This window comes from Panthera uncia (genome assembly GCF_023721935.1).
Source record: "Panthera uncia isolate 11264 chromosome C1 unlocalized genomic scaffold, Puncia_PCG_1.0 HiC_scaffold_4, whole genome shotgun sequence".
Lineage (NCBI taxonomy): Eukaryota > Metazoa > Chordata > Mammalia > Carnivora > Felidae > Panthera > Panthera uncia.
This window is the reverse complement of record NW_026057585.1, coordinates 88,741,228-88,765,691: the sequence shown is the minus strand read 5'-3', so window position 1 is coordinate 88,765,691 and position 24,464 is coordinate 88,741,228. Positions and strand designations below refer to the sequence as shown.

Genomic DNA, 24,464 nt, shown 5'->3' with positions numbered 1-24,464 from the left:
GTCTGGTACGCCCTTCCCTCCTCCTATCCTTCCCCCTATCCCGACACCATCCCTCATGATAGGGATATTCAGGCTTGGCCATTCTCTGTTTGGCCATGCAGCTAGGTAGGCCAGAGCAGGCCACTCCCTCCAAGAGTCATGGAATCTTGTAGAACTGCAGGTTCTGCATTATTTTAAGGTCAGCCCCATTCCACACGCTGACCTGCCACTGGCCCTTGTATTTCCAAGGAGACAGGAAAGCTCCAGCAAGAAGGGCCTGGGCCTGAAGTTCAGAGTCACACAGAAATGGTCCCAAGGCCAAAAATGGGAAGTTGGCTCAGAACTCAGGAGGCCTGAGTTGAGGGGCAAGTGGGGGGAGGGGGGCACTCTCAATTCTCAGCCCAGGCCTGGCTTGGGACTAGGAAGACAGATTTGGAAATATCAGAATCGGGGGCCTTTAGGGGCCATCGAAGCTACCCTAATCATTTACAGAAGGGGAAACAGGTCTGGGGAGACAAAGTGATGTGTACCCAAAGTCCCAGGGCAGGCTAGTGGCAGAACGAGGCTGGAATCCCTGTCTCTACGATCCCTCAGTCCCTGGATGCCTTGTGGGGTCTCACTTCTCAGCACTCAAATCAGTTGAGTCTCTGAAGGTTTGGAGGGAGCCCTTGGTGGCTCAGGGAACATTTTCTCGGACATTTCCAGCAAGAAACTTGGGGCCTCCTCATTCTGCCCCTCCAGCCCTCATCTGGCCTGGACAGAACCACTCTTCAGAGATTTCCTAGGAAGGGCATTCCCTCCAGTGGCAACGATCTCGGATTGCCTCTCCCACTAGCCATCAGAAAGTTTTCCTCTACATCCACCCTAAGCCCCGGTCATTAAAAACCCATCCTGAAGAGAATATAGACGAGGCACTTAGAATAGTGCCTGCTCCACGATAAGCGCTCCGTGAAGTCTTGCTATTGCTGTCACCACCACCACCACCATCCAGTCATCGTCGTCATTAGTATTTCTGTTCACATTGGGCAGTGGTAAAATCAACATCCACAACAATCCTGAAACCAGAAGAGCATGAATAGGGATCGGGAATGAATAGCTAGTCTATTTCTCTTCCCATTGGGGAAACCCCCCAGGGATCCATTCAGGATATAAACCAGAGATTCCAAACTGTGGCCTGTGGGCTTCACATTCCACCTGCAAGTATTTTTCTTGGGCCCACCGAGCACTAGGACATTTCTGAATTTGTTGTTAGCATATAAACATGAGATTCCTGGCTTTTTTTTTTTTTTTTTTTGGAAAAAGCAACAACCTGTCTGAGAGCTCGGTTTAGACCGGGTATTTCCTCTCCCCTCGGCCAGTTCACCCATTAACTTGTACCTTCCCGGCCCTGGAGGTCCTTGAGTTTATAACCCCCAATCCCAATCGCTGTTCCACCCCCTCCCCTCCAACAGAGCCTCGGAAGAAGCATTTTGCCACAGACCATTTATTTTCTACCGCTGCAGCCCGATGCGCCTGTACCCATTTCGAGGTCGATGTTACCACCAGCTACAGGGTTTGGAGGTGGGCTCGGGGGCTCTCCAGCCCGAGCGGATTGCCTCCCAGAACTTGGGCAGGTGACCCAAGGAAAAGATCCCATTGCCGAACAAGGGGAGCTCAGGCAGCTTCGTCCCCGGCCTCTGCGGCAGCACGGGTGTAAGGCTCCGTCTCTGAAGCCGGGGTGGGCATCTGGCGTTGGCAGGCCCATCCATACACTGCAAAGCGTTGACGCCCCCGGTGGATGGCACCATGCAGGTGTTGGTGTAGTCGTCGGAGGCAGCCACGCCGGTGACGGGGTTGGAGTAACTACGGGGGAAGGCGTGGTCTGGGTGGTCCAGGTGGATGGAGGTGGCCGCACGCTCCAGGCAGTTGGCTGCAAGCCTGGGCAGGCTCAGTGACGAGTTGGAGCGGAAGGCACTGGTGGATCTGTCAAGGTAGTTGATGCCTTTGATGAGTTGGTCCAGGAAGGTGGGGCTACAGGGGCCTGAGGGACGTTCTGTACAGAGCAGGTAGCGGGGGCCGCCGTGGTAAGCGGGTTTTCTGGCCACCTTGGGGTGGTTCGCTAGGTGGCTTGTCTCTACGAACTTGGAGTTGTAGGGGCGGCCCATGCAGATTTTCCTCACTGGGAGTCTGAAGAAGCTGGGGCTGTCGGGCTGCTCTGAGGAGGGGCTGCAGCTGCTGGTCTCAGAGCCGCTCGGGGTGCGGGGGCGTTTGACACCATCAGCCCCGCTCACACGGGGGCCGTGGGGCCAGCCTGGAGCCTGGGCCGAAAAGGACACGTTGTTGGGATGGTTCAAGCGGCTGTGGATGTTGGAACGGCTCACCGGACGTCCGGACATCGTCCCGGCTGGGCAGATACAGCCTCGTGGCGCCGACCTGCCGTGAGCTCACCTGGAGGCTGGCTACCAGGCCTGGTGAAGACAGTTGGGTCAGCTCCTCTCTGCTGCCTGCCCCCTCCCTGCACGCTTTCTCCCCGTGGGTTCCCTCTGGCTCCGGAGAGCCAACAGCACCCTTCTCCTACTCCTCAACCTCCTCCTAGGCCCTGGGGATTTTCAAACTGGAAAACAGACACCTTATTCTTCAGAAAGCAAGAGACGAGGCGGAAGGGGTGCCTGGGTGGCGCAGTCGGTTAAGCGTCCGACTTCAGCTCAGGTCACGATCTCACGGACCGTGAGTTCGAGCCCCGCATCGGGCTCTGGGCTGATGGCTCAGAGTCTGGAGCCTGCTTCCGGTTCCGTGTCTCCCTCTCTCTCTGCCCCTCCCCCGTTCATGCTCTGTCTCTCTCTGTCTCAAAAATAAAGTTAAAAAAAAAAAAAAAGAGAGAGAGAGACGAGGCGGAAGGCAGGACCCTGAGAACAACTCAAGGCCAGAGGACCCTTAGGAAAAGTGGGGCAGTCTCCTTGATCCTTTGGCTCCGGCCCATATTTTGAAATTCCCATTTGCCTTTGGAGCAAGGACTCCAGAAGACCACAAAAGCCAAGGACTGAATCTCTAATGGGGAAATCCCAAGCACGGAGAGATACCTCCTTTCCAGAGTGTAATCATCCACTCTGCAATGCACCTGTTAGTAAAAAAAATGCATCTTAGGAGTGATGCAATGCTATAGGTACTCTCTCCGTGCCTGGCCCCTTGCTTATGTCTCACATGTAATTCTTGCTACAAATCAAGGAGGTGGTCACTATTCTACTCCTGGTTGATGGATGGAGAAACTCAGTCCCAGACAGATGACGTGACTCGTCTCATATTACAGGGGTTGGAAGTGGTGGGGGCCGAGGTACTGTCTCGGTCGTGTCTGATGACCCCTGAAAGACAATGCTATGTTGTTGGGGTGACTTTGGCCCTCCCTCGCAGTCTCCTAAGAAAGAGTTCTCACCACATCTGCTCTGCCTGCTGGATGGGGGCACAACTGGGGAGAACCAGAGAGACAGGGGTGCTTGCTAACCCCGTACCTAAGTTGATCCTGACTTTAGGAATCCCAAATGAGAGGGGGGAAGGTCATATGACAAGACTACTGATAGGACTGGACTTGTAAGGTCACAGCCTTCCAGGATATTCAGTCTTGACCCTCTCGGGTAGTAGAAGGTCTCCTCATCCACTCCACAGGAGGAGGGGAATTGGGATTCCTCCTCCTTGTGGTCCAAATGTGGGCACTTCGCCGAGACCTAGACCTGACCAGGCCGAGGAAATGCCCAGTCCATTTAACCCCGCCTCCTGTCCCGGCCAAGGGCAGTGTAGTCCTCCCTTCCTCATCTCCATTGTCCATCGGTTCCCCAATACTCTCCTTCCCCAGCTAGAAGGCAGGTTCTGATTTCTCTCCCCCAGTACTGCCAGTTTGATGCTAATTTTCCACTTCCGTCTAGTGAGAACAGAGCAATATTTGAGCCTGTCCCACCCAGAAAACAGCTGCCTGCCCCTCTTCCAGCCCATGGCCCTCAGCTGCTCTTGTCCTTTGGGTCTGAATCGCGTGGAATGCACAGACCCTTGCCTCTTCCCTTCCGGGTCCAACCCCACCCTGTCTCCTCCTCCAGAAATACAGGAGGCGACTGAGGACTGACCCCCACAGAGCCCCACCCTTCCCTTCCTGGCTGGCTAAGCCCTATCTGCCATAAGGGCCCTCTGCCACGCTCACTCTGTCTTTAGGAGGTAGATGACTTAGCCCTCCTGTTGCTCTCCACTGGGGATACCCTCATGTCGCCACTCCAGACTGCTGGCCGTGTCATAGAATCACGGAATCTTACAGCTGGGAGGGGCCTCCAGAGGCCATCCTGGCCAGGCCCCTGCCTTAGGGCCCGCGCCGCTTTAAGCCCTCCAGGACAGATGGGCCCTATTTTTAAAATGAGACTGGGGTGGATGTTTTCCAGTGTTCCTTGTTGTTTTTCTAGTGTTTAATTATGCTGAGAGTCAGGGAGTTCTCAGCTGCCCCTGATATAACTCCCATCGGCCGTGATCAGCATCAATCACTTCTCTTTCTTCACTGGCTCAGCAAACATTTATTGAGTCTCCCCAGAGTGTTGTTCCCTTCCAGTGACCCATTCTTGAGCCTGTCTTTCCTTCCCTGCGGCAGTCAGCGATCCAGTGTCGAGTACCTGATGAGAGCTGGCCAGAACCTGAGATTCTTCAGCCAGCAAATCTCAGAACCTGTGTGCCCCCGACCCAGCCCTGGTCCTTAGGGGGCATCCAGTACATATTTGCTAAGGAAAGGCTCCATCCATCATTGCTTTCTCTCAAACATTGAAAATACAGTTTTACTTTAGATTTTGAAAAATTTTCAAACTTACTGAAAACTCACAAGACAACGAACTCCCAAGCAGTCTTCATCCAAATCCACAATTTATTAACGCTTTTGCCACGTTTATCACCACACACACACACACACACACACACTCTGATTATTATTATTTGGAGAGGAAGTCGCAGACAGCACTATCTTTTCCCCTTGAACACGTGGGCGTGTATCGCCCACGTGCCAGGTGAACGGGGACATTTTCTTTTCTTTTTTTGTAATTCAAATTTCAGATATTTATTAATCAGTGTAAACCCTAACACAAAACACTGATGTGAGTTCAGAGGAGAAATATTTCCTGGATAAGTGGAAAATTTTGTACGGAGGGCTTCTGGGAGACCTTCATTCTAAGCGGCTTGAGAGCGAGACATTTCATTTACAAGTCTGGAACTTTCTTCCTTCATTTTGCTGTAATCTACAATCGGTGAGTAGAGCTCGTGTTGATCATTGGGACCCAGTCAGTTCTGGGTTATTCTTCCTACCCTAACTGACATCTGGATTGGACCATGTCAGGGGCTGCTGTCGTACCTCCTGCTCCAATAAATACGAAGAGGGGGATCGAGCTTGGATGCTTCTTGGCCTGACCGAGGATCTGTTGTAACATGGCTGTGGCAGAGGCCTCCGGTCCAGGAGAAGGAAAGATCAAATCTACAAGGCCTGGCACTAAGTAGTCCCTACCCAAGGATGAACAGATATCTCGGACATTTTCTTACGCATCCACACTACGATGACCCAAGTACAGGACATTCGGCAACGGTGGAGTGTGATCATGTAATGTACATTTCACCGACTGCCCCTCCGATGTTCCTCTTGGCAACTCTTCGGGCGCTGGAACCAACCCAGGAGCAAGCATGGCTTTTCGTTCTCAGGAGTCTTCGGTTTCCTTCAGCTGGGAACAATTCTTCAGCCTTTGTCTTTTGTGAGATGGACATTTTTTTTAAAGTGAATTAATTTATTCTGAGAGAAAGAGAGCCTGCAATCAGGGGAGGAGCAGAGAGAGAGGGAGAGAGAGAGAATCCCAAGCAGACTCCAAACTGTCAGTGCAGAGCCCGAGGCAGGGCTTGATCCCACAAAACGTGAGATCATGACGCCAGCCAAAGTCAAGAGATGGACGTTAACCAACCGAGCCACCCAGGCACCCCTATGAGATGGTCGTTTTTGAAGAGCTCTGCCACGTTGTTCTGGAGAAGGTTCTTAGTCTGATGTTTCTGAAGGATCAGACCCAGGATTATAAAGCGCTATAACACGGAAGCGTCTGTGGGCCCTCCTTAGCCGGCAGCCACTGAGGGTGAAAGGCCTTTTTGCCCTGGGGTGGGGTAGTTATAGATGCTGAAACAGGGAGCCCAGAGGAGGGATCAGAGGGCCCTCCAAAAAAGGAGGAAGAGGGGTGTGGGGGAACTCAGTGGACCAGGGAAGCAGCAGTATCAGCAGTTTCCTTGTGGGGCCTCGGCCTGGCCTGGTTCTGCTCTGGGCTGGGGGCCGGGCAGGCGGGCAGCCAGCCAGCGAGAGGGCTGGGACTCTGCACCGCTTGTCCTGAAGGTACCCAGGCATCGAGATCACTGGCCATTTCTGGCCTGGGCACCAAGAGCCTCTGGAAATAGCTCGAGGACAATTATTTTAGGAGGAATGTGCTATTCATCCATCCTACCAGAAAGCCAGGCTGTGTCCCAGAAGATCAAGAATGCCCCTCTCTGGCCTCCCCAACTCCAGGGGATCTCTAGGTACTCTGGGGACCATAGAGGCCTTCAGAACCAGAAGGGGCAGGGAGCCAGAAGCGGGGTCGAGAGACTATAAGCCCTTTCCCCGGGTCGGGGGAGAGGAGGTTCTGTCCTCAGATCCCGGGCTCTCAGGGCCCCGTCTTGAGTCAGTCCAGCTGGTTAGGGTCCAGCTGACTCCAAGCATGAGGACATGCAAGGAGAAAGGTATGCAGACGCTGCCTGCCCTACCTCTTGTCCAGCTCCATCCCCAAGAAACTGACATGGGTGGAGTACCTACCACGCGCCAGGACCTTCTACCCTCTCATTGAATCCTCACAGCGCCCCTAAGAGGTAGGTAGGTATTTTGTCTGCCAGATGGGGCAATTGAGACTCAGAGAGAGCAACAGACTTACCCAAGCTCACCCAGCAGTCAGAATTAGAACCCAGTGTTCCGACTCCATCCAGAGGGGGCCACTCTTCTCACCCAGTGAGGACTCAGTAAGTGACCCCGTGAACCGAGCAGCATTGGGAGGCGTCTAGCCTGGAGACATGGATGGGTGGGCAGCTGTAGCCCTGTCTTCCACCAAACCCCATCCTCCACCGCCCGGCCAAGCCCAGCTGCCTCTCCCTCCCTAGCACTGCAAGGATGGATGCCAGAGTCTCAGAATGTCCTGGGTGGGTGCCCTGCAGAGTCTCCAGCCACAGCAGCCCCCTCCCTTGCCCAACCGGGGCCAGCTCCAACCGTTGGCTCCTCAGCTCCGCTGCCACACCAGCTGGGCTTTCCATCATTCCTTGCCCCTCCCTCTCCTTCTCATCCCCCCCAACTCCCCCACGCCCCAGCAGTTCTACCTGTAACCTGTCCCCTCTTGTGCCCCCACCGGGTCCAGCAGGGGCCCTTTCTCTACCCCAGGCGTGAGGAGTTTGAGGGCATCCCGTTCCTCTGGGCTCCCCCAGAATGGAGGGAATAGCCTCCTTCTCCGGAGACCTTAGGACCCTGCCTCATTAGCACATATGCTGCTAGTTAACCACCCCCTATTCCTGCCCCCCCCCCCCCCCAACCCCGTGCTATGTTACTCCCTTCCCCTGGGGCCAGAGATGGTAGGAGGGGAGTTCCCTTGTCCTTTCAGCACCTGGTTCCGGAAGTACCAAAGATAAGGAGCAAGCTGACTTCGGCAGCCGCAACTGTGAGACCGCCCCCCCCCCCCCCATCAGTTCAGGAGACAGCTAGAGCCAAGCCACTTGGAACTTTCTCGGCTGTCCCACCCTGGCTGGAGGACATCTGTGCCCAGCCTCGGGCGACTATTACTGGTGTGACTCACCTGAGCCCTTACCTGTCACGGGGCCAGCCTGTCTGCAGGGCTGAAAATCCCTCCTGGGCTGCGTTCTGGCCCTCCCCTGGCTGCAGCCTCTTACCCACCCAAGCACCCTGAGTCACACACCCTCATGCCCCAACACCCTCGAGGATAAGGGCCCTCTGCTCGCAGGCTGCCAAAACAGCCTTCCCCAAGCCCACACGAGGCAGGTACAAGCCGGGACAGATTTGAGCTCAGGAGCACTGGGGCAGGCGTGGCTTGGCAAGAGCCCCAGCCAGCAAGAACTTCCCGCCTGCCAAGCCACCTCGGGGATTGTGGGGTAGAACAGCCAATGGTGGCAGGGCACAGGGCTCCTATCTTCATGGGGCCTGGGAAATTCCCTCGCCCCATGGCGGGGGGGGGGGGGGGACAATGGTTTATCTACAACCTTGCTGAGGGAAGACATAGGAAGTAGGACAGCAGGTACCTGGTTCTTGCTGTGACCTTGGGTAAGTAAGTGGTTGAACTTCTGCAAACCTCAATCTCCTGTTCTGTAAAAGGGGCAAGGAGGGTACCCAGTGATCATTGCAGACTGACTGGCTCGTAGCGATAACTAATGTTTACGAAATCCTCCCTATGTTACAGGCACGGGGGACCGGCAGCAGCGAGCCGGAGGCAGCCGATTGTTAAATACTCTGGAATTTGGTGACCAGGTTGTTAAACCACTGGTGGCTTGAAATCAGCCATGGTGGGGATATTTACACCACAGGAATTGGCAAAGCAGCAAATCAGATGTTTTCGTTTGTTTGGTTTTCTTTTCTGAGACCCAGCTCACCAGCATTCCACTGCAACCCTGCGACTACGGCCACGTGACTTAGCCTTTTTGAACTTCTGTTTCCTTTTCCAAAAAACCATAATAATAGTGGCCAATAGGTGCCCAATGCCTCCTGTGTCCCGGCTGCTCTGTGCAACTTTATGTGTGAACTTGACTGGGTCCCGGTGTGCCTACACGTCTGCTTATTTCTGGGTATGTCTATGAAGGCGTTTCTGGAAGAGATTAACATTCGAGTTGGGCTGAGTAAAGCAAACCCCAGTGTGGGTCAGCATCATCCAATTTGTGGAAAGCCAGAATAGAACAAAAAGGTTGAATTTGTTCTCTGACTGCCTGAGTTGGGCCATCAATCCAACATCAATCCTCCTGGTTCTTAGACCCTGAGACCCAGATTGGCTGTCTTGTTCTCAGCCCTTTTTGAACCTCACTACCTGCTTTCTTGGGTCTCAGCCTCCATAATTACATGAGCTAATACCTAATAATAAATTTCTTTATATGCCCCCCCACATATATATATGGAGAGAGAGAGACTAAAAGGTTGTATCCCCCCGAAATTCATATGTTGAAACCTACCCCCCAATGGGGTGGTATTTGAAGGTGGGGTCTGCAGGAGGTGAGTAGGTCATTGGAGTGGAACCCTCATGGAATTAGTATCCCTACAAAAGCGGGACCCCAGAGAACATCCTTGTCCCTTCCGTCATGTGAGGACACGGCAAGAAAGCGCTCTGTGACCCAGAAAGAAAGCCCTTACCAGACACTAAGTCTGCCAGTGCCTTGATCTTAGACTCCCAGCCTTCCAGAACTGTGAGAAATAAATAGTTGTTATTGAAGCCACCCAGCCCGTGGTATTTTTGTTATTGCAATCTGAACGCAGACTAAGACGTATCTGTATTTCTTACTGGTTCTGTCTCTCTGGAGAATCTGGCTACTACACCGTGCTAAGTGCATTATACGCATTCGCTCGCTTATCCCTCGTTGCAACCTTATGAGGTAGGTGTTGCCAGCACCCCCACTTTTCAGAGGCGAAACTGAAGGACGGAGGTGAAGTGACTCACCTAAAGGAAACTGGACAAGGTTAGGAGCCCAAGCAATCTGGCTCCGATCTCTCTGCTTAACTGCTGTACCTACTGCCACCGTCACTTGGTCATTTATGAAGCATTTACTGAGGGGAGACACTGTGCTGAGCATTTTCCACCTGGAACGGGTCTACACAAACCCCTCCATCCTCCTGGGGTGACTTGTCCTTTAATAATCAAATCAGATAGCTCAAAGCGCCGTTTCACGTGCTCTGGGAAGTTTGGAACAACTTTTTCTGAGGAGTCCCAGGGGCCTGTTGTGGCCTCTTGTCACCACTCACTCTGCGTCCGTGCTTCTGGACCAATTCTCAGAGCCCTCTTGCTGCCCCACCTTCTGCGACTGTCACCTTTTTGCGGGTGTGCCCCACGTCCCGCCACTGTGACCGCTATTCCCTCATCTGTGCCGTAAACCACCGGAGACATGCAGCTAGTGTGTGTGACAGACTTTCCTAAAGGCACAGGGTGACAGAAGGATGACAGCACAGCACAGGACGAAAGCCAGCGCCCCCCCCCCCCCCACCCTGGTATAAATGTGATGCGTCTCTTGGCCTCTTCTCTCCTCAGGTTCGGGCCTCTTGCTGTGAGGCTTCATCTCACCTCCTTCCCCTCCCCCCCATCCTGGGGCAACTACCCCCTCAGGCCTCCCCGCTCAGGCTGCCAATGACAAGGTCGGCACTTCCGGTTTGGGGCCGAACACCGCAAAACCGCGCCCTGGATTCTCAGCTGGGGTTGGGGGAGGTCACCTTCCATGCGAAGGGGTCTTGCTCCCACTTTCCCCCACAGAGATGTGGAAGCAGCTTTAGATGAGCGGGTCCTTTCACTTACAGAGCGAGGTGAAAGCCTTGTCCTCCCGGAGAGGAATTTCACAGTGAGATTCTGCCTCGTCCTGGCTCTACCAGCTGTAAGACCTCTGGCGGGTTGCTTCCCTTAGCTGAGCCTCAAATTCCTCATCTGTAAACTGGGGATAATAAGAATACCTGCCCCACAAGGCTGATCCCTTGGCATGCTGTAAATTCTCAATAAATACCAGCTGTTCATTATTTGGTGGATGAGGAAATTGAATTCTAGGCCCAAGCTGTGTGTGTGTGTGTGTGTGTGTGTGTGTGTGTGTGTGTGTGTAATGTTTATTTATTTTGAGAGAGAGAGAAAGAGAGAGGGAAAGCGGGGAGGGGCAGAGAGAGAGGGAGACAGAATCCCAAGCAGGCTCCGCACTGTCAGCACAGAGCCCGATGGGGGCTCGAACCCACGAACTTCAAGGTCATTACCTGAGCCGAAATCAAGAGTCACTTAAACAACTGAGCCACCCAGGCACCCCAAGGCCCAGCTGTGTTATTAGCTTGCTGCATGACCTGGGCCTCAGTTTGCCCAACTGGAGAAGGAGAAGAGGGCACTAAACGGTCTCTAAAGACCATTCCAGGGGCACCTGTGTGGCTCAGTCGGTTAAGCTTCCGACCTCGGCTCAGGTCATGATCTCACGGTCTGCGAGTTCGAGCCCCACGTCGGGCTCTGTGCTGACAGCTCAGAGCCTGGAGCCTGCTTCGGATTCTGTGTCTCCCTCTCTCTGCCCCTCCCCCACTCACGTTCTGTCTCTCTCTATCTCTCAAAAATAAATAAAACATAAAAAAAAAAAAAAGACCATTCCAGACCTGTCGTTCTCATGAATGGCATCTGCGAGTCTTTAGTCATGCACCCTGTGAATTTCTTCATGTAGCTGTTCATTTGAATCCAATTTCTTCATGTAGCTGTTCATTTGAATCCTTTATATAATACACTAGTAAACATGAGTAGTGTTTTTCTAAGTTCTGCAAGACATTCTAGCAAATTACCAAACCAGAGAGAAAAGGATGGTGGGATTTTTGTCTAAAGTGCGGGCAAGCATATGGAACGGAGCCCCTTAACTTGTGCGATCTGATGGTAATTAACACCAGATCGATAGTGCCAGAAATGAGTTGAATTGTTGGGCACTCAGTGGGTGTCAGAGAATCAGTTGGTGTCAGAAAATACTTCACAGTCTCTGTTTAAAGAAGCTCTTACATGGAGTCCACAAAAGGAACATGTCCTAGGAAGTAGGGACAGCATCTGATTTAAGCTGGAAAGAGAGGCACTGGTAGTCACTGGGAATGTGACAAAGTTTGATGGTAGGTTCCTAAGGGGCACAGTACTATTCTTCTTTTTTAACTTTTTTTTTCTTCTTTCTTCCTTTTTTTTTTTAATTTTTTTTTTAATGTTTATTTATTTTTGAGAGAGACAGAGACAAGATGTGAGTGGGTTAGGGGCAGAGACAGAGGGAGACACAGAATCCAAAGCAGGCTCCAGGCTCCGAGCTGTCAGCACAGAGCCCGACATGGGGCTTGAACTCACAAGCTGTGAGATCATGACCTGGACCGAAGTCAGATGCTCAACTGACTGAGCCACCCAGGCGCCCCCTTCCTTTTTTTTTAAGTAGGCTTAAGTGGGCTCCACCCAGTGCAGAGCCCAATGTAGGACTTGAACTCAGGACCCTGAGATCATGACCTGAGCTGAGATCAAGACTCAGAGGCTCAACCGACTAAGCCACCCAGGAACTCCTTTAAGATTTTATTTTTAAGTAATCTCCACACCCAAGATGGGGCTCAAACTCACAACCCCAAGATCAAGAGTCATGTGCTCTCCCAACTGAGCCACCCAGGCAACCCAACATGCTACTGTTCTTTAAACTTTTTTTTATACTTGAAATATTTCACAGTCGACTTAAAAAAACAAACAAGCAAAAAGCATGGGTGGGATGCAGTAGAAAGAGCTTAGACGGAGCCTGGGGTCCTGGGCCCTAGTTTCGGTTATGCCATTGGACCACTCTGTGACTTGAACAAGTCACTGCCCTTCTCTGGGCCACATGGGTCAGTCTCTAGCAGCTCTTCCAGTGCTAATGTTTTATTGGACAGTTTTCATTTACTTTGATCCAAACGTGTATTGAATGTCTATTAGGCACTCATCTATTTACACATCTGATCTCCCAAGCAGACTCTGAGCCCCTGGAGGTTAGGGGCTGTCTCTCATCCTTGGCTCCCAGTGACCAGTACAGGCCCTAGTACTTAGTAGGTTTGCAGAAGGAAGAAAAGAAAGAAAAGAAAGAAAGAAAGAAAGAAGAAGGAAGAAAGAAAAAGAAATAAAGAGAAAGAAAGAAAGAAAGAATGAGAAAGGAAGGAAGGAAGGAAGGAAGGAAGAGAAAGAAAGAAAGAAAGAAAGAAAGCAAGCAAGCATGCCAGTCCATGTCTTGGAACAGTTGGAACATGTCTTCCCCTGAAGGCTTTGGAGTCTGCAGTTGAGGACCTGATTGGCTGGGCACCCTCGGGTGTCCTCAGGACCAGAGCTCACTCCGTGGTGTTCCACCTGTCTGTGCCCCCGGGTTGCTTGTGCTGGGGTGGGAAGTGGGGGGGGGGGGGGAAGGGGGCTACAGGAGCAGGAGAGCCAAGTTCAGAGACAAGGAGGCCTCCACCTCCTACTCCAGAGAACTTGCTGGCTTGAGCACTGACCTCTGACCCAACCAGGAGAGTACCAGGAAAGACCGGAAGGTGAGAAACCTCCCCTGGGTTGGCCTGGGCCCAAGCCCCTACCAGGCACGAGCCAAGCCCCGAACCCAGTGGGCCAGTACCTGCCTTCCTTGTCCAGCCCAGCAGAGCTCAGCTGCTCTGTCCCAGCTCCTTGGCACTTTTCTTTGTCCCTGAGATCACTAGGAGTGGTTCAGTAAAAACCGGAGCAGCCTGCTGGATAGGGAGGGCAGCCGGGGTCAGGAGACCCCTTCAGAGGTTCAATTCCCACCTCTGCTGCTCTGAGCCTCTTCCTCATATTTCATGCTCAGGGTTGTTGTGAAGAACAAAACAGAGAAGGACTCGTACCATATTCAAGGGACTCAAAGATAAGCATATAAATACAGTTAAAGCCACACGAAGACCTTGCCAATCCCACTCCCTCCCTTCTGGGAGGGTGCCACCATCCTGACTTCTGACGATCGTTGCTTTCCCTGTTTATTCTGTTCCTACATGTTGCCATATGGCATATCATCAATTTGCATGTTTTCAAATGCTATATATATTATGGTATACTGAATGCATTATTCTATAATTTGTTTTTTTAATTCAGTGAAATGCTTTTGAGATCTATCCATATGGATACACGTAGGTCTAGCTCAATCATTTTCGCTCTTCAGTATTCCACTCTACAAATAGACCACAATTCATCCACTCTCCTGTCAATGTACATTTAGGTTGTTTCCAGTTATATTTTATTTCGAGCAGCCCTGCAACAGATAATCTTGTTAACAAATGAATTAAGCAGAGATGAGCATTTTAGGGAGCTCACATGCATTAACCAGCGCAGCTCACTATTCATTTTGATGACAGTAGTTTCGAACCCAGGTGGAGGAAAACTGCTTAACAACAAGGCAGATCATTTGAGGATGGGACTCTCCGGAACCAAGAGCAATAGTTTCCACCTTCTTTCTATTCAATGGTTCTTATAGGCCAAGCCTGGTGCTAAGTGTTTTATAGCTCAAATACTCATGAAAACCCTGTGAAGGAGTCACTGGTATTACCCTGGCTGAGGAAATTGAGGAGTGAGAGGGTGGGTTTCTTGGCCAAGGTCACACAGCTATGGTTGAGCTTTGAGTTCAAACCAAACCTGGGTCTGACTCCACCGCCCCTATTTTAACCAGACCAGAGAGGTCCCAAGTAGCATCTCCCAGAACTGTGGGAGCATAAGGACGAGAGGGACGGATCCACACTGAGGGATCCTGCACAAGATGCCAACCCCAGTCACCCTGGAAAGAGGGGGAGCAGTCTGGTGGGCAGCAGCGGGGGCGGGGGGGTGGGCCTCCGGGAGAAGAGATATTTCCGGCCAAAGCACCGAGGCCTCATGTTAGCACCGCCCCCCTTGACGCCCCTGCCCGCCTTCCCTGCATCTCTCCCTTTCCCCCATTTCTGCCCTTATCCGTCTGCTTTCCATCCCTCTTCCTGATTCTCCTCTTTGACCTTGTTCTCTTGAGTCAGCCTCTTTCTGTCTATTCTCCCAATCATCCATCTATCCATTTACTCATCTGTTGGCCTATCGTGAGGTCAGCCGCAGCGCTGGAGCCCGGGTGATGCAGTCCCTAGCGTTGGTGAGGAGTGCATCCATCACACTCAGCTAAACTCTCGTGAGGAACTCCTGAGACCTATCTTCTCTCTCCACCACACCCAGAGGCAAACATACCCTTACACAAACCAGGGAACCTACTAGAAAAACAAAAACAAAAAAGAAAAAAACCTGAGACGCGATCGTGGCTCTTGGGTGCCCCCTGCTGGTAGTTTGAGAGATTACATCCGGGGCTAGAGGGAATCCCAGCCTGACGGAGGGCGGGGCTGACATGGCTCCCTGAATTCACTCCTTAAGTGAGGCTCCTAAGGGTGGGCTTTTTGTCAAAAATGGTTTTTTTTATTATCACTTATTTATTTTTGAGAGAGAGAAACAGAGTGTGAGCAGGGGAGGGACAGAGAGAGGGAGACACTGAATCTACAGTAGCTGTCAGCACAGAGCCCGACGCCAGGCTCAGACCCACAAACTGTGAGATCATGACCTAAGCAGAAGTCAGACCCGCGACCAACTGAGCCACCCAGGCGCCCCATAAATGTTTGATGCTCTAGGCTTTGCCTGGCCCAACCAGAGACCAGAGTAAGAAGCAGTGAAAGATTGTTATGAACCGAATGCTTAGTCTCCCCCAAGGTCATATGTTGAAATCCTAAGCGTGTGTGATAATATTAGAAGGCGGAGCCTTTGAGAGGCCAGGGGGTCGTGAGGGTGGAGCCCTTGTGAATGGGATCGGTGCTCCTACAAGAAGACACATGGCAGTTCGCTCCCTTGCTCTCCACTCTCTGCCACGTGAGGGTATGAGAAGATGGCCACCTGCAAACCAGGACACTGGATCTGCTGGCACCTTGACCTTGGACTTCCCAGCCCCCAGAACCGTGCGAAATAAATATTTGTTGTTGAAGCCACCCAGTCTACGGCATTTTGTTCCAGCATTCCAAGCAGACTAAGGCGGAGATGTTTGTTTTAATGGGGAGGGGGGGTGTGCTCCCTAGTGTGCGTATGAGTCACATACGTGTGTTGGGGGGAGGGTGCGTGTACAGGCTCAAATTCTGAGCACATGCGTGCTGGAGATGTGCGAGCGAGTACTCCAACCCTGGGCACACCAGGTGCTCTCTGGGGAGACGAGTAGGAAGACGCAGCCTCCTCGTATGGAGATGGGACGCCTCTAAGGCACTGGCTCCCCGAGTTCCCTGTGGGACCGGGCCTCAGTTGTCCACTATCGCGCCTTGTCTTGGCCTTCTTCCCCATCTTACTTCCCTGCTCCCTACACACGCTTCTCAGGATCACCTCCGACATCAACTACCCGCACCCAAATCCTTGTCTCCACGTCTGCTCCTGGGGCAAGGAAGGAGGCAGCCCCAGAGGAGGGGCCAATGCACTGAGGCTGGTAGAGCACAGAGATTGCGAGAGCCTGGGTCCCCTGTGTCATCACTGTGCCCCTGCGTTAATCGACTGGTGGTGACTGTCCCACCACCCCCTTCTGTTAGGTGAGAAAACCCTACATTCAAGTCCTATTTATTTATTTATTTAGGAGAGAGAGAGAGAGAGAGAGAGAGCAGGAGCAGGAGAGAGGCGCAAAGGGAAAGAGAGAAAGAATCTTTCTTTTTTTTTAAGTTTATTTATTTTGAGAGAGACAGAGACAGTGCAAGTGGGGGAGGGGCAGAGAGAGAGGAAGAGAGAGGATCCTAAGCAGGCTCCATGCTGCCAGTGCAGAGCCCGTCACAGGTCTCAAACCTAGACCGAGAATTGGACACTCAACTGGCTGAGCCAACCAGGTGTCCCAAGAGAGAAAGAAAATCTTAAGCAGGCTCCACACTCAGTGCAGACGCCAACACGGGGCTCAGTCCCGCGACCCTGGAATCATGACCTGAGCCAAAATCAAGAGTTGGACGCTTAACTGACTCAGCCACCCAGGAGTCCCTTTAAGTCTCTGGATGGCATCATCTGTTACGTGTGGCTGAAAGCCTTCTAAGAATATGCACTCTCCAGGGTATATTCCATGGGAAGGGCAGGTCAGCAAACAGGTGAGGACAAGCCATAGTGGGTGGGGCACTGCTGTGTGTGCGTGTGTGTGTGTGTGTGTGTGTATGCGTGCACGCTGTGGACACGTCTGCACTCCATATGCATTGAGTGAGTGCCTGCTCTGTGCAAGTCCCCGTGTAGTGGCTGTGTATCTGGGACACTGAATTGGGTCACCTGGCATATTTGTGCATGTTCTGTGTGGTTCTCCTGTGAGTCCCAAGCTTTGTCTTTCTTGAGCCACCTCCTGTGTCCTCGGCCATCTACTTATCCACAGCACCCATCTGGTTATCAGGACAACTTCTGTAGAGTACCAGCTGGCCTCTCCGAAGGTATTCTTGTTCTTCTTGAGAATATTTTCCACTCAAGAATCAGAAAGATCTAGAATTTGAAAACACACCTTGGATCATGTTGTTCTCTTGTTGAAGGCTCTTCAGAGGCCTACCGGGGCTCTGAGGTGCCCGCCCAGCAGAGGCCTCGAGTTCCATCCCTCTCCTCCCCTCTCACAGAAGCTCCAGCCTTGGGTTTATTTCTCAGTGTCAAGGTTGAGCAGGGGGATGGACAGACAGAGTCCTGCAGGCTAGATTTCCCAGGCACACAGGACAGCTGGCTTCCAGCTGGGTTTAGTCAATGGAAGGCACTGGTGGGAGACAGGAGGACTGGAGGAAGAGAGAAATCAGGGTATTTCTCTCCCTACATCTCCAACATGGCTCCCATTGGACAGGCCTGGGTTGCTGGGCTACCCCGGCTCCTGGGCTTCAGCTAACAGCATCCCCTCCCTCTATCCGTCCATCCTGGGAGTAGCTTGGCTAATCTCTGTGTTCTTCTACCTTCCCCGTTGGCTTCTCGGCACTTCTCTCACCTGGGTAACCAATTCCCTGAATTAAATTGAGATTTCTGTTTTCTGGCTTGACCTTGACAGATGCTGACAGCCATCTGCCTTCCAGCCTGAGGAGGAGGCCAGCAGCCTGTGTAGGGCAGAGCCACTGGCATGGCGGAGGAGTGACCCCGGACTTTGGTGTATCTTCCCATGCTCCCCCTGCGTCTGGACTTGAAGTCGCACCCTGTGAGACAATACATTTCCCAACGGTTTGGATAGGGCTTCTCGCTGCTTGCATCTGAAAATGTCTATAGCATTTGGTGCCAGAGACTGGTAGCTGCCCCGGTGCCCATTCTCCCTTTCTCCCACGATAACAGACCTTTTCCTTGCACACAGGGCATTGTCTAGGCTCCTAGGCAGCCAGGGGAGGCCACGTGCTGATGTGTGACCTTGGTCAGAAGAGATGTGTGCAAATTCTAGGTTAAGTGCTTAAAGAGAGAGCACATTCTTGCCCTTTCCTTTCTCTGTCTGGAATGTGAGTTTGGTACAGGAGCCGTTGCATACTGTGTGAGTCTCCTGAGGCCACAAACTGGGTTGCTTGAACCATAGAAATGTACGCTCACAGTTCTAGAGGCTAGAAGTCTGAAATCAAAGTGTAAGCAGGGTTGGTTCCTTCCGGGGGCCATGATGGAAGGAGCTGCTTCAGGCCCCTCTCTCTCTGGCTTGTGGCTGGCCGTCTCCCCTCTGTGTGTTTGTCTCTGTGTCCAAATTTCCCTTTTATAAGGACAAGTCATGTTGGAGTAGGGCCCACCCAAATGACCTCATTTGAGCTAACTGCATCTGCAAAGACCTTATGTCCAAATAAGGTCACATTCTGAGGTACTAGGAGTTAGGACTCAACATCGGAATTGCGGGGGACACAGCTGAACCCATAACAAATGCCTCGCAGAGGAGGGCCCCCTCTGGAAACCTCGGGATAGAAAGAACAGATGGCTTCACGGAGCAAAGCAGTTGGACTCTGCGGTTAGAAGAGAGTACGTCTCTATCTTATTTTACGCACTGCTATTAGGGGTCTCTGTCACATTCAGCCACACTAAGGTCCGGGAAGGGAACAGAGGTCAACCCCAAGAGGTAATAGAGGAATATTTAATCAAAGTGCAGACAGTGTTGAAGAAACTCCCAAGGGATGGTGAAGCATCCCAAGGTTAGCAAGAATGGGAAGCTGATACTATCCCTGGGCCCCAAGGGACAGAGAGAGGAGGTAGTTAAAGGAGCCCAGAGGTAGTTGCTGTGGGAAACGAGGCCTCCCACCGGGAGCCAGGGCCTCTGGTGGAGGAATGCAGCCATTGCATAGCTGAGGCCCTGCAGGAAGGGCGCTGGCGAATAGATCCCCAAACTGCTTTCTCTTCCTGTCCTCCCATCTCTGCTGGTGGCTTCCCCTAACTGAACCAAACCCAGAGGACAAAGGAGCCCACCGATGCCGTCCATCAGGCCAGCCGGCGGGGCAGGGTGGGGTCAGATGGAGAGCGGATGGAGAGTATCCAGCAGAATGGCACCCAATTCCTGCTGCCGTGATCTGTCATCCTTCCAGAAGGATTGCTGGTGACCAGGACGGTGCCTGGAAAAGAGTAGGTGTTCCACAAATACCTGTTGAAGGTGTATGTGCCAGAAGGGCAACGGGGTAAGAGCAGGGGAAAGAGACACCTCCAGTCTCCCCTTCACCACCCCCCACCACTTCCCCACCCCACCCTCGCTCAGCCCCAGGAAGGCGTAGCATGGGCTGTGGGAAGAAGGCTGTCCTTGCTCCCCAGCCCTCACCAGTGCAATGGCCCAGCAATCTTCTCGGGTAGCAGCCGAGGCAATGGCTTCCTTGGGGCAAGAGACACCTACATGCCATTCCTGTCCTGGGTCCCCTCAGTGGCTTCTTGGTGCCATTGCCATGGGGCACTTACATGATCCTGGGCCTCCCTCAGGCTGTCCCATCTTAGAGGGATGGGGCTGGCAACTGAGGAACTACAGGGCAATGAGGCACCAGAGAGTTGGACTTAAGATCATTATGTGTGGGGGCACCTGGGCGGCTCAGTCGGTTAAACGTCCAACCTTGGCTCAGATCATGATCTCACGGTTTGTGGGTTTGAGCCCCACGTCGGGCTCTGTGCTGACAGCTCAGAGCCTGGAGCCTGCTTCGGATTCTGGGTTCCCTCCCCCTCTCCCTCCCTCCCCTACTCGCACTCTGTGTCTCTCTTTCTCTCTCAAGAAATAAACATTTAAAAAATTTTTTAAAAAGATCATTATGTGTGATTAACAGTACACACCGGCACCTTAAAGGCTCTGAAAAGTCCCGCAGGAAAGAACCATTTAAACCTCGTTTGATCTAATGTTTCCCAATCCCATCTGATCTTTCATTCTTTTTTGTGTCCTCGTTGGATTCTGTCCTAAGAGCCGAGCCCGTAACAGTGAACAAATCAGACAAAAGCCCCTGCCTCATGGGGCTCCATTCTCATGGGCTCATTTATCATGGAACATCTATTAATATTCTCTAGAATGCTGGTCATCAGAACCATCATCCACACACTGCTGCTGAGCATCTCTGGGACACATAGAGGGATGGCCTCCAGGTGCGCCCTTCACGAATGTCAGGGTCAACTGCGCTCTCCGGGTAGGAAGAGTCAGGCATGTGGAGAGTCTTTTAGCTTCATTCATTCATTCTTTGCCTCTTTTAAGGTAATGCGCACGTCGTTTAGTACTTACCATGCGCCAGGCACGTACCTCCTATGGGCCAGAAGTCCCCTTTTCTGGGACTTCAAAGATGACTAAGAGGAAGTTTTCCCTTCATGAAACTCCCCATCAGGTAGGAACCCAAAATGACAGAAGCAGCTTCCCCCTACGAAACAGTCTCAGCTGCCCCCTCCCCCTTCCCGACCTCCCTCCCAGTTTCCCATATTTTCCTGCACACCTGCACCTCCCGCTCCCATTCAGGACATGGCTTGCCACCACCTAATGTATGCAGATCTGACATTTCCCAGGGGTCAGGAAGAGGTTCATCTGTTGGGATTTCGCTCCAGCTGCTCCGAGGCCAGAAACCCCCAGAGGTTCAGCAGCAGCACCGGTGAATAGCGTCCACAGGGCCCTGAAGGTGTGATGTCCTGACAGGGCTTGTGCTGGGAGGTGGCCCATCTCCCTCGGGACCAAGCAGAGGGCCAGGGTGGCCGCACGTCTGCCTGCAGAGCCCACAGAGGGGCTGGGAGCCGCTCGAAGCTGGCAGCATCGAGGCTGGACGGTTTATCGTGTGAAGCTGGGGCGGGGGGGGGGGGGGGGGGGGCCTTCCCTGGACCATCCATCAGTCACCCTCTGCCAGGCCGAGCAGTGAGCAACCGGGGGCCTTGAGCCATCCTCGCTGTTCTCCGGGTCTCGATGTCCCCATCTGCCAGATAGAAGAGACGAGTCAGATCGTCTTGCAGGCTGTTTTAGACGTTCTGTGGCTGAATCCAGGAGTATCTGCCCCGCCCCTCCGGCTCCCCAGCAGCCTCCCTTCTTTGCCTCTCTCTTCCTGAGCTCAGGGTCTGGGGAATGGCTCTGAGCTTCAAAGCTGAGCAAACAAACATGTCCAGGCTCATAGGGAACAGGGAGTAAGGGAGGCCACGGCTATTTTTATCACAGTTTGAAGGATTTTTCACAGCTGCTTCCGTTGCTCCCACACTCTTTCCAGGCAGACACGGCTGTGCGGGCGATGGCGGGGGTGCACGCGGCAATGACAACCTGCCCAGCTCACCCCTGACCTCCCACCATTCGGAATCCCTAAAGCAGCCAGGCGTTGCCCTTCTCGCATGCTTCCAAAGTGTAGGAGCCCCCAAGGAGGGCTCTACGCTGAGTCAGTGATGCTAGCGGGAGAGAGTCTGGCAACCCTTAGAGAGCAGGGCGTTGGGGAATGTCAGGGATTACTCAGGAAAGTCGGCAGAGCCAGTTGGCCTTATTCAGCAAACATTTACTGAGCACCTACAAAGTGCTGGCCCAGGGCTGGGAGGCCGTTTCCAACAGCCAGCCATGATGTGCTAAGTCTTTTCTGCAAATTAATGTAGATTCCGTTCACCGATCTGATCTCAGGTATGGATCTATTTCCAAAATATACCCAGAATTCCACCCAGTTCTCTCCATTTCCGTCTCTACCGCCCCAGGCCCCACCTGCTTCGCTGGATGACCAAAATAGCTCCAACTGGCCCCTTTCACTCTTACCCCATAATCCTCCACTGTCAGCAACTCCCAGAAAGAGATTTTTTTTGAGAGTATAAATGAGATCTCAGGTCCTTGCCCTACTTAATCACCTCCCCCACCCCTGCGGCTCTTTATGCTTAGAATAAAAATCCAAATCTTTTATTACTGGACCTGCTAAGAGATCCTACAGAGTCTGGCCCTTACCCACCTCTTTCTTTCTTATTCTCTCTTTCTCTCTCAATTTGGATTTCAGGTAACAGAGCTGGGTTAATCATAATCCTCTGTCTATGACATTCTCTCATCATAATCTCATACACTTTCAGGTGTCATTAGGCCACTCATGGGCTACTTTAATTTAGTTCGACACACAGTGATTTTAAATGCTGTCCTAGCTCGTCTAGCATACCGATGCGGAGGCGTCTTGAAAGCATTTCGCTATCTTGCTAAATGAAAGGCACGCAGAAACAAAAGATGCATCCTGTATGCTTCTGTTTGTATGGAAACTCTAGAAAAGGTGAGACTGAAGAAACAGAAAGCAGGCCACTGGTTGCCAGGGGCCAGGTGTGGGGATGGTAGAAAGCAACTGGGCGGAAGGGAAATGTTTGGGGCAGTGAAAATGTTCTCCCTCTTTTTGAATTCTTGTATTTGATTTTTGGGGAAAGCTTATGTATTTATTTTGAGAGGGAGAGATTGAGTATGTGAGCGGAGAGGTGCAGAGAGAGGAGAGAGAGAGAATCCCAACTAAGCTCTGTAATGTGGGGCTCGATCCCACGACTGTGAGATCACGACCTGAGCCAACATCGAGTCAGACGCTTAACTGGCTGAGCCACCCAGGAGCCCTAAAAATGTTTTATATCCTGATTGTGGTGGTGGTTTCATGGATGCATACGTTCGACAAAAGTTGCTAATTTTGCAGTTGAAGCTGGTGAGCTTTATTGTACGAAAATTAACCTTCAAGAAAGCCAAAACAAAACCAAAAACTACCAAAGCAAGCCTAGAACTCTGAGCACATCTAACCTATCCTCCTTATCCCCACCACGGACTCGAGTCAACCATTATCCAGAACCCCACACTCATCACGCCTTTGCTTCCTTTTTTATATAGTTTTATTCACCCAATATTTGCATTCCTTAAAACGTGTATTTTAAATTCTAGTTGTTTTTAACTCTATAATAGGGATATTAAACAGCATTTACTTTTCTGGGACTATTTTTTTTAAATTGATATTCCTAGAAATTACCTGCATTGTGGCGTGTCACTGTGATTCATTCTTTTTTTTTTTAAGATGGACTTAAATGTTTATTAAAATAGTATTACCTTCACTTTCGTATTATACTATGCTGAATGCTTTATTGGTTTTATAGTCCCTCATGAAGCCACCTAGCTCCAGGTTGTAGTAATAAAATGTTATTTTTTTTCAACATAACACTTAATTTTATTTTTTTAAATTTACATCCAAATTAGTTAGCATATAGTGAAACAATGATTTCAGGAGAAAATTCCTTAATGCCCCTTACCCATTTAGCCCATCCCCCCTCCCACAACCCCTCCAATAATCCTCTGTTTGTTCTCCATATTTAAGAGTCTCTTATGTTTTGTCCCCCTCCCTGTTTTTATATCATTTTTGCTTCCCTTCCCTTATGTTCATCTGTTTTGTCTCTTAAAGCCCTTGTATGAGTGAAGTCATATGATATTTGTCTTTCTCTGACTGACTAATTTCGCTTAGCATAATACCCCCTAGTTCCATCCATGTAGTTGCAAATGGCAAGATTTCATTCCTTTTGATTGGTGAGTAATACTCCATTGTGTATGTATATACCACATCTTCTTTATCCATTCATCCATCGATGGACATTTGGGCTCTTTCCATACTTTGGCTATTGTTGATAATGCTGCTATAAACATGGGGGTGCATGTGTCCCTTCAAAACAGCACACCTGTATCCCTTGGATAAATACCTAGTAGAGCAATTGCTGGGTCATAGGGTAGTCCTATTTTTAATTTTTTGAGGAACCTCCAGACTGTTTTCCAGAGTGGCTGCACCGGCTTACATTCCCATGATTCATTCTTTTTGACTGCTGAGTAATATTCCATCCGGTGACTGCCCTACATATATTCATCCATTTGCTGTAATGGACATTGGAGCTGCGTCTAGGGTTTTCTTACTGAGGCTTGAGGACAGGGCTGCTGGGAACACTCTTGTGCATGCCTCCTGGGGCATGCGTGCAGGATTTTCTTGGGGGTCTATACCCATGAGTGGAAGTGCTGGGTCACATGTGAATTCAGCTTCAGGAGTCATTTCTTTTTTGACCTCGTCCCCTGCCACTCTCCACTTTGCTCTGCTCCAGCCAGACTGACCTCCCTCTGCTTGAACAAGACAAACCAGTCCAGCCTCCAGACGTTGCACTGTTGTTCTCTCTACCTGGAATGCTTTGCCCTCAGGGCCTCCCATGGCTGCCTCTTACTCCCCCTTTAAGACCCAATTAGACATTGTCTCCTCAGCCAGAACTTCCCTCTCCCTGGCCCCCCGCTTAAATGTGTTACTCTCATTCCCGTCCCAGCCTCCCGCATTTCGTTCTCAGAGCACCTACCACCACAATCAGGCATGGCCTTTG

The 24,464-nt window shown here is 51.5% G+C and overlaps 1 protein-coding gene and 1 pseudogene across 1 annotated transcript; both read right to left on the bottom strand.

Annotated features, from left to right (window-relative positions):
• Window positions 1–1,444: 1,444 nt before the first annotated feature.
• LOC125912991 (uncharacterized) lies at window positions 1,445–4,250 on the bottom strand. The gene is made up of 2 exons (XM_049617860.1): window positions 4,145–4,250; window positions 1,445–2,426 (listed from the first exon to the last, which is right to left on the bottom strand). Exon 2 carries the CDS (start codon window positions 2,352–2,354, stop codon window positions 1,515–1,517), a length of 840 nt encoding a protein of 279 aa, XP_049473817.1. The 5' UTR covers window positions 2,355–2,426; window positions 4,145–4,250; the 3' UTR covers window positions 1,445–1,514.
• A 683-nt stretch (window positions 4,251–4,933) lies between these two features.
• Window positions 4,934–6,057, bottom strand: LOC125912995 (cytochrome c oxidase subunit NDUFA4-like; annotated as a pseudogene).
• Window positions 6,058–24,464: the final 18,407 nt, after the last annotated feature.